Source organism: Coffea arabica, chromosome 8e (assembly GCF_036785885.1).
Source record: "Coffea arabica cultivar ET-39 chromosome 8e, Coffea Arabica ET-39 HiFi, whole genome shotgun sequence".
Taxonomy (NCBI): Eukaryota; Viridiplantae; Streptophyta; class Magnoliopsida; order Gentianales; family Rubiaceae; genus Coffea; species Coffea arabica.
This window is the reverse complement of record NC_092324.1, coordinates 45,870,785-45,880,963: the sequence shown is the minus strand read 5'-3', so window position 1 is coordinate 45,880,963 and position 10,179 is coordinate 45,870,785. Positions and strand designations below refer to the sequence as shown.

Below are 10,179 nucleotides of genomic sequence, written 5' to 3'. Positions count from 1 at the left end.
ATTGACTCCAGATACCAAATATGAGTAGATGTTAATAATTAACATAATATTTAGCAGGAACAAGGGGAAAATTAATAATAAAATTGCTAACAATTAATGCCCTATCAAATATTCATAATATTTTATTATATGAGTAGATGTTAATAATTAACATAATATTTAGTAGGAACAAGGAGAAAATTAATAATAAAATTGCTAACAATTAATACCCTATCAAATATTCATAATATTTTATTATTTGTTAAGAAAAATTATTATTTTATTCATTTTTAAAAAAATATAAAAATAATTATTTTTAATTTTTAAGCTCAAGCTTGAGTTTCACTTGACTCGAATATAAATCGAGCTCGAATTCAAACTTTATATTGAGAGTTTGTCGAGTTTGAATTCGAGTTGGATTTTTTAAATTTTTTGTGGTCGGTATTGGATTTTTTGTTACAATAACATGCCCACAGAGCGATTCCTAACAAAGGAACAATATAATATACAAAAGAAAAAAGAATTAATGGACCGAATAGACCAAACCCAGTTTTGTAAAGTTCAGTTTTTTCCAAAAAAAAAAAAAAATTGTTAAGGATATCGTCTATAAGAGAAAAAGATGAAAAAGTCCTTATGTATTTAGTCTTCCAATTTTTTTTTTTTTTTGTTAATTTTGCACTCAATAGTTGTATCTGCATTCTTTTGTTAAAGTTCAATTCCTATCGATGTACAATGTTCAAGCAACTGAAAGCAGCTTAAAGACAAACCCCACTCCGATGCTAAATCTCGAGTTTCATAATTTTTGGAAATTTTCCCATGGCTAGCACACAAAATGCTGCCTTATCTTTCTTTTCTTTTCTTTTCTTTTCACATTACAAGAAGGATTTCTTTTGGGGAGAGTTGAGGGAGAACAGAAATTCCTGAATTATTGATTTGCTTGTGATTTAATCCATAACTAACAGTCTTTTTTTTTTTTTTGCAAGAACTAACAGCCTATAACTTACAGTCATCATTTCAAGGTTGGTGCAAAATTAATCCAACGGTAAAAATTCCTTATTAATTTCATAGCCGCGTACTTTTCGACGTCTTCATATTTATCTCTCTCTCTATATATATATATAAATATATATCCACAATTTTAACATGTCAAATTTGTAGTACAGCGTTCCTATAAATACCACCACGCGGCACTGCTTCCCAATCGTCAAACTTAACATTTTCACGTCATCCCAAAAACCAAAGGAATGGAACATTCATATTCATATTCATCAGCCACAGTTCCCTTAAGCTCTTGCGCCAGGGGCTGGGTTGATCAAATCAGCAACATCTTCCGGAAAGAAATTGCCGTTGACATCGATCATCTCCCTCCCGTTTCTGTTTTTGAAGTCCCCAAAACGCTCAGCCTTAAAAAACCCGAAGCTTATACTCCTCAGCTAATAGCCATGGGGCCGTACCATCATTTACGCCCCGAGCTCTATCAGATGGAGAGGTACAAGCTCGCTGCCATCAAAGAGATCTCAGCCCCGGAGCAGATTTCCAATTTCCAACACATCGTGATCAACAGGTTGAAGGAGATAGATCCCTCTATCCGGGCTTGTTACAATAAGTTCATGGACTATGATCAAGATACGTTGGCGTGGATCATAGCAATAGACGGTTGTTTCTTTCTCCACATCTTGCATTCTTATCTTGTGCAAGATGAGACCACGGACAGGAGACTGTTGGACAACACTATTGTCACGAGAGATATCATGATGCTTGAGAATCAACTCCCATTTGTTCTGTTGAAAGAGATTCGCAAGTGTCTTCAAGTCTCTCCTAATTCCAATGATCAGGGGGAAGAAGATGATATTGATTTGATCTCAATGTTATTTCAATTGTGTGAAGCACAATCTCCTGTTAAGTTCTCTATTGATAAGACCAACAAATGCCGTTACCGTAGACCTCTGCATTTGTTAGATATGATGTATCATATGATTGTTAATGTCCCAGGTCCTGCCGTGTCCGGATGCTTAGAAAATGGTCCCATTCAAGTCGTGCCAACTTATACAGAATTCAGGAACTCATCGACCTCTTCATCCTCGTCCTTGCCGACTGATAATGAAGATCCAGACGTGGCTCACAATAATATGGAAACACTCTTGGACTTGGTGGAGACCATTGGTCCTATGGATACCCAGCGATTTCTTAGCCCTGTTAAGTTTGTCTCGAGTATTCCATGGTCAACTATTTCTGGGCTGTACAGAAAAGGCAACCTGGGTACTGGAGAGCAAAATTCAGAACATGATGAAATCGAAATTCCGTCGGTATCTCATCTCTGGCGCTATGCTAAAGTGCAATGCAAACCCTTCATTGGGAGCATTCAAGAGATCAAGTTCGTGGAAGAGGAAGCCGCTTTGTACCTTCCTGTAATGAATTTGAACGCGAGCTCAGAAGTGATAATGAGGAATCTGGTGGCTTACGAGGCTGCTATGTGTAAGTCAACCCTTAAATTTGCTCGATACGTCAACCTGATGAATGGGATTATAGACACCGCAGAAGACGTGAAGCTGCTGAAGCAAAATGGGGTGATCAAGGGGGCTCTCACGGATGGGGAAATTGCTGATCAATTCAACGGTATGCAGAGATGTTATGCCTGCTCAGATCACAAGTCTAACATCGAGGTTGCCGTTGAGAAAGTTAACAAATTCTACGGCAAGAAGCTTTTAGTCAGGACGGTTAGAGGGTTGAAGAAGAATTTGTATGCTTCATGGAAATGTCTGGCCCTGGTTTCCACTGGCGCGCTGCTGGTCGTGCTTGGCCTGCAGACCTTTTGCGATTTCTATCAATGCGGCAAACTCTGGAACTTCCACCAGGAATCGTAATGTTCATCTCAATCAGCACCAGGAAGGTAAATTTCTGTTTTAATTGAATAGAGAAGTATATGATTCATTTATTTCTTCTTCTTTTTTTTTCTTTATTAAATTATTGTTTCTCATGGAAGGTGTACTCGTATCTAGAATGCCAAAAAATGTTAAGAAAGATATACCTGTTTTCTAATTCTGTCTCATTTAATCGTAGCTTATTACTTCGAAACAACAACAAAAAAATAAATAAATAAATGTGTATCTAAGTTGCGTAAGATTGAAAATAAAGAGGGAATTGTGAATCAGTTTCATCACAACAAAATGTGATATGCAATGCATAAAATATGACTTAGGGAGCATTTGGTAAAATTGAAATTTAAAACTTGAAAACTGAAACTTAAGTCTGAATTCAGACAATTTATAAAGTCAAATTTGTTTCATAATCTGCTGAATTTGAGCATATATTGAATTGAAGTATTGTATTTTATGTATATTATACAGTTTACTACAAATATTTTATTTTATTTTAGATGAAAGTAATTTTCTTAACTATTACTTTTTAATTTTGATAAAATGAACTAACATGAAAATCGAATATTTTTGTCTAAGAGAGAGTATGATAATGTGTGTGTTTGGAAGAAAAAATGATGCATGTTTTTGTCGTATGATAAACATATAGTGTTAGAATTTGTTGATAGAGAATAAATAAATACTAGTCAGATAGATCGGCAGATACCTCAACTCATGAGTATGCTTCAATTATCTCTGATTGCAGGTTCCTGATATCTGCCCTGCCGAAAGTCATACTTAGACATGCTTATCGAGAAGCAAACCAGTGTGCTGACAGATTGGCAAAACTGGGTGCTCAACAAGACGTGAATTTTGTATGCTATGAAAGTATTCCTTATGCTTTGAGAAGTCTAGTAGATGCAGATCTTAAGGGAATTTGTTTCCCTCGTTTTGTACCTATAACTTAAGTTTGTTTTAATATATAGTCCCTTTTATTACCAAAAAAAAAGATAAACATATATAGTGTTAGAATTTGTTGATAGAGAATAAATAAATACTAGTGTTTTGTCCACAGGTTTCTCACATGCAAGTTGATAAAATGTTTTAGTAGAAGAAAGCAACAAATTAAAATATTCTTTATTCAAAATATTCTTTTGAACTTTGACAACAGCAGTACTTGAAGGAGTTGCCGCAGATTCCCGGTTTAATGGATGTTCCAAGTTCCAACCTGGACAACAGCAATACTACCCACGCCTTCTGATCTCTGCTTTGGATGGAATCTAATGTCATTTCGAATTCTCCGAATGGTACACACTGTTACTGCTAAAGCCGTCCTCTTGAATTAATTGCAGAATGAATCCTTTGACCAGTACACCACACGGACACGTGTTGCACCTTTTGCCAAATTCTTTGAATAACTATACAATTAAAAAAAGAGTGAATGGTCCAAAAGATCACTAAATTATTAAAAATGGCACCCTTTGGTCATCAAATTTTTTTTGTGGCCGAAAAGGTCACTAAACTTGTAAAAACGCTCCGACGGAGTCATTTTACCAATTTTTACAGGTGAATCATCCGGTTGCAAGGTTATATAGAGTGAAGGAATATTTGTGAAGGGGTAAAAATGTCCAAAAAAAAATATGCATTCCTTTCTCGCAAGCCCTATTGGTATGGGGAAATTGTCTTCTAGTGTGAGAAAGAGTAAAGCAAAATTGTACTCTTCTCCATGCATCAAGATCACGGTTCTAATAAAGTGCAACATTCGCTTCCACTTATTATTTAACTCTTTCCTTGCATCAAGATCATCACCATCGTCATTATCTTCTTCTTTGTCTTCTAGTGTGATGTCAAGCTATGATGATTCTTGTTTTTCTCTCTGAGTTGTCATTTGGATATGGAGCTTATGCGTTTGTAACTTGGCTCTTTATGGCATTATTTGCAACGGGCTCCTCCGTCTTTGCCTGATTTTTTGATAGATCCGAGCCTTTTTTTTTTATATTTTTGTTCATATAATTTTACCTTTAACAACACTGGATATTTTAGATCTGAGCCTTGCAACGGGCTCCTCCCATGTGTATATTAATTCTCACAAACAGCAGAGAAACTAGCCTGGAAAAGATCAGCATCTTCTTTTGGTACAACTTGCGACTTGCGAGGAAGGAAGAAATAGTTTTGCCATTTTTTTGGGACATTTTTGCCCCTTGACTATATTCCTCCAATCTACATTGCCCATGCCACCGAACGAGAAACCGCTGAAATTCTGTAAAATGACTCCGCTAGAGCATTTTTGTGAGTTTAGTGACCTTTTCGGCCACAAAAAAAGTTTGGTGATCAAAGGGTGCTATTTTTAATAGTTTAGTGGCCTTTTGGATCATTTTCTTTTAAAAAAAATAGGTGCTCCAGACTTTTCTCAACTGATGCACAGAAAACAGCAACAGTTGTTTGATTACACTTTCAAGTCCCACTTCCTCGATTTGTCCACTATTGCCAGTTTTCTTTTACAAAGTAGCCATAGGGTAAAGGAGCATCTTGGTATATGATTTTTACTCCAAACCAATTTGTACCTTTTTTTTTTTTTTTTTCCATTTTCCATGTTCAATACACCTAGCCATTGTATCTTGAGAAGATTTTCTGAAAACTGCAATAATAGTGATCCCATGGAATGCCATGCATCATACCAACAATTTGTTTAATGACCATTCCCAATTAGTATATTCTTGACACATTTGTTGATTTGACGTATGAAATTATTGCCGCAGATTCCCAGCCACACTCAGCCAGCTATTGGACACATTTGTTGATTTGACGATTGAAAGTACTGACCAACATTATTGGTTCCATCTCCTGTACATTTGGTGCATGTGACATTGGTAAAAGACAAACATATGTTGGTTTCAGTTTCATGCATGCTGATCCAGTGTAAATAAAGATGCACAAAGAGAGATTCTTTGCTGATTACATATCGAGCCAAATCATGATCCGCACACGAGTCCAGCGGTTTACGAGCCGGGCGCAATTAATTCTTAGTCAAACCTCAAGTTTGTTTGGTTAACATTGAATTCGAGTTGAAACTCACCTGATCAACTCGAATTCGAATTTAAAAATATTTAACTCGTTAGTTCTTGAAGTAACTTGATTTTATATTTTTATATTTTATATTTTTATTTTAATAGTAAAATTATCTAAATATTCATAATATTTTATTATTTATTAAAAAAATATTATTTTATTCATTTTTAAAAAATATAAAAATAATTATTTTTAATTTTTAAGCTCAAGCTTGAGTTTCACTTGACTCGAATATAAATCGAGCTCGAACTCAAACTTTATATTGAGAGTTTGTCGAGTTTGAACTCGATAAAATTAAATTGAGACTTCGCTTGATAAGATCAAAAATTCGACTTGACTCGTTTGCAAGCCAAGCCCCAACCCATGATATAGGTTTAGACGCTGTGTCAAAAAAATCTATGTCATAATATAAACCAATTGATATCAATCTGTAAGGCAGCAATAAGGCAGAAACGAATTTAGAGTGGGGCAAAGTGGTGCAATTGCCCCCATGAATCCACCAAAATCTTCAGTTTATATCCATAAACATACTATTTTGCCCTCACATTTATAAAAGATTGTTCAATTGTCTCCGCCACTCCAATCAAAATCTTTAATTTGTATGTGTAAGTCAATAATTATGCCATCACATTTAGAGAATATCACCCATCATTCGTCAACAAGATATTTACTTGACATTCTAAATCAACAACTTATAAATAAATGACTATACATTTCACTTCTCACACCTGATTAAAGTCACCAACAAACATTAAATTTTATCTTTACGCATTTTCTTCTTCATTCTCAATATGCTTTAAACATGCAAAACCGTTTGAAATTTTTTGCTTATTTTTGAACTACGATCGAAACTCACGAAAATTGCTTTTACTTCATTTCGCTTTTGCCAAAAAAAAAAAAAAAAAAACACAGTGATTGTGTACATAATTTTTTAGGTATATCGTTTATATTATATGTTAAACATATATATCTCAGTGCTTGCCTGGTTACATTTACACATTACATTTACCTCTACTGAATTACACTTCTGGGTCTGTCGCTGTTATAAAGTCATGCATGACCATTAACCTGTGTTTTCAAACTCGGACCGGACCGGCCGGTCTGACCGGTTGAACCGGGAACCGGTGGTGTGTCCGGTCCGAGTTGATCATCAAAACCGGGAAATTCAAAACCCGGTCAACTCCGGTCAAAACTCGGGTTTGACCGGTACAGAACCGGAAAAACCGGTCCAACAGGAGCTTTTGCAAAAAAAATTCAAACTTTTTTAATATTATATTTTGACCCCCTAAATTGTGAAAACTTATTAATATACATCAAATATTTCATACTTTATAAATATTGTCCTAAAATTTGAAGTTATTTTTCAATTAAATCCATAATTTTAATTCTAATCTTGTTAATGTTTATTAAATAATATAAATTGTTACTTGATTGTTCTAATTTCTTTGTATTTTTTTGTTAAATATATTTGAAACATCAAATATATATGAATATACCTTTATTAATATCAATATGTTATTGGATATTTTATATACAATAATTTAATTTTTAAATAATTTTTATTTATGACGTCATCCGGTTTGACCCCTATCGACCCCCGGTCGAACCCATTGACCCCTGACCCCTGACCTCGGCCGAGTCGATATCCGGTCCGGTTCTGAAAACATAGCCATTAACGAAACAAAATATTATCTCTTCCCATGCATGACTTTGCTAGCCTGAGCACTGTAATTATATTCCAAATACCTTAAAAGCAAATTCACATAATATTGCGCTGATATTCTGCTCGGTTGCTAGGAGTGATTTTTCATTTTCTCAATATGCTTTAAATTTATGGTTTAGAATCGGTTTTGGTGCTCACCGTGGGCAGAACCTATATGAGAAGGCCTGGTAGGGCCGGGTAGAGGAAGACAGCCTAAAGCCGGTGCTGTGAACAGGAAATGCCAGTTGCTTGTGGGACCAAACAATAAGAACGCAACTCATGTAAAAAAAATTTTTTTTTTTTTGGATATTACAGGGAAAGCCCTTTTACAAATTTGGTCATCATAAAATGGCCTGCTAATTGGAGATATTTTGGAAACTCTCCAAATATACAGGCCCCAACAAAAATGAAAATAAAAAAATATGAATGGCATCAAAGAAACAAGAAAGAAAAAGAGGATCGGGAATGAAGAAAATGATGAACTTTTCAAATATAGTGTTACAATTTCGTGCTTGAAACAAAAAAAAAATAATGACTCATAAGTATTGTAGAAAGATAAGTTAATTAAGTGGAGTGTAAAGATAAATGGAAGAATTAGAAATTTAAATGTGATTACATTATATGGCAATTAATGAAAGAGGTAAATGTTAGTATTATGAACAAAAATGTAATTAGAAATTGGATGAAAATTAAAATTTTGGATATGTGCATGTAGTAGTTGAAGTCCCCCATATTGTTTGAACATGAGTAATAGTGTTTCATTGCAATAGAAAATAAAACATATTACATTAGTAAATAAATTTTTTATCTGAATAAAAAGAAAAAGAAAAGAACCAAAGAAAATTTGTACCATGATACAAATGATGATTGTGACAAGTGTCAACTAATGAAATATTACTAGATTTAAAAAAAGATTTAGGTATTAACTTGAGAATCAGTTAGGCAACAATTGAAAAGTTTGCTTGAATTTTCGGAATAAGGAGAAAGAAGGAGAGGGACAAAAAAAAGTAAAAGAAAGTTAACGGATTCACTTAAGGATTAATATTCTATATATTGACAGTGTATGTATTATTAGTTTTAGATGAATGATAACTATGCAAATTTTAAATTTGAAATCTAATTACAACCATGAACTTAAATTATGTTAGTAATTAGCTAATTGAAATTAATTACCAAATAACTAATCACCACATCATATATATCGTTTACAAAAACTAATTTTGATTACTTGCACACACCCAGAACATGTCTTATGCACTAAATATAATCTTAAGTACCAATCATTCATTGAATTTACTTTTTCTTTACTTACAGTTGATCATGGTTAGGGAGTTGCATCGCATATTTCATGAATTTTCACGAAAAAATTTATCTACCCAAATTGTGCCGTCAATCAAGTTTAGCATAGGTCAATTTGTTCCATGTACTTAGAAGGCATTAGGCAAATTGGATCCTCAAGGAATGAGTTTCAAAATTATTCATTGCGATGCTTATCGTTTGATTAAGGTTAATCGGAATGAGTTGATGGATATCATAAGCTCATTTTGTGATTGACTATTATTTTAATAGGGAATCAATATTTACTCACCAATGTAATTGATATTTTTAATTAAAAATAAAAATTTAAAAATACTAGAAGAAATTAAAAGAGTGAAAAAAATTTAGAAAATAGGGTAGGAAAAAAATATAAACCTATATCTATATTTTTAGTTATAAAACACTCTATGGGTTTCAACAAAAAAAAAAAAATCCATTACTATTAACTGATAAATAATAATGACAGCGATAATGATCACAAAAGGCTAATTTAATTTGCATGGTTCAACAATCGATGATGATTAATTTATTAATTGAATCTATTGTATATCTACATTTATTGTTGTCCTTTAGAAAGTTCCATATTTTTTTAAGGGAAAATCGTTCAAAACGTCCATCACATTTTACAAGATGACTTTTTTCGTCCTTCACTTTTAAAGTGTAATTTTACGTCCCTTACAAATTCACATTGACCAAATTTGGTCCCAACCTAGGTTTTCAACTAGTTTTTGGCCGGAATCCACCACGTGACTTACATGTGATCATTTTTTAAGGGCAAAATTGTCAAGTCAAATTTTTACATAATCTGATTCATAGTCTCTCACATTTCACAAAATGAATTTTTTCGTCTCTAACATTTTACAAAATCAGTTGTTTCTTTCCTCACATTTGAAAACATGAATTTTTTCATCCTTCATATTTTTCAAAATGAATTTTTTCATCCCTCATTGATTATGTATACGAATAGTTTTTTTTCTATAAACCCACGTATATGTCTATTTGATTTTACCTGAACAATATGAATAACATGTAATTTATCTCTATTGGATTTCATCTAAACATGATAATCTTAGTTATACACATACTATTCAATAGATATATATAGGGGTTTAAAACTAATAATTTTGTTTGAAACTCATGTATATATTTATATGATTTCACCATTTGAACCTATTCAATATTTGTGACATTTCTCTTTTGGTAATAATTTATTTATTGAGTTGTATAATAAGGTCATCTAATTAATGGGTCCTAGCT

At 33.2% G+C, this 10,179-nt stretch overlaps 1 protein-coding gene across 1 annotated transcript; it reads left to right on the top strand.

Moving 5' to 3' along the window:
- The first annotated feature begins 1,208 nt into the window (after nt 1-1,208).
- LOC140012567 (putative UPF0481 protein At3g02645) lies at nt 1,209-3,845 on the top strand. The gene is made up of 2 exons (XM_072060751.1): nt 1,209-2,869; nt 3,601-3,845. The coding sequence occupies exon 1, from the start codon at nt 1,224-1,226 to the stop codon at nt 2,841-2,843; it is 1,620 nt and encodes a 539-aa protein (XP_071916852.1). The 5' UTR covers nt 1,209-1,223; the 3' UTR covers nt 2,844-2,869; nt 3,601-3,845.
- Nucleotides 3,846-10,179: the final 6,334 nt, after the last annotated feature.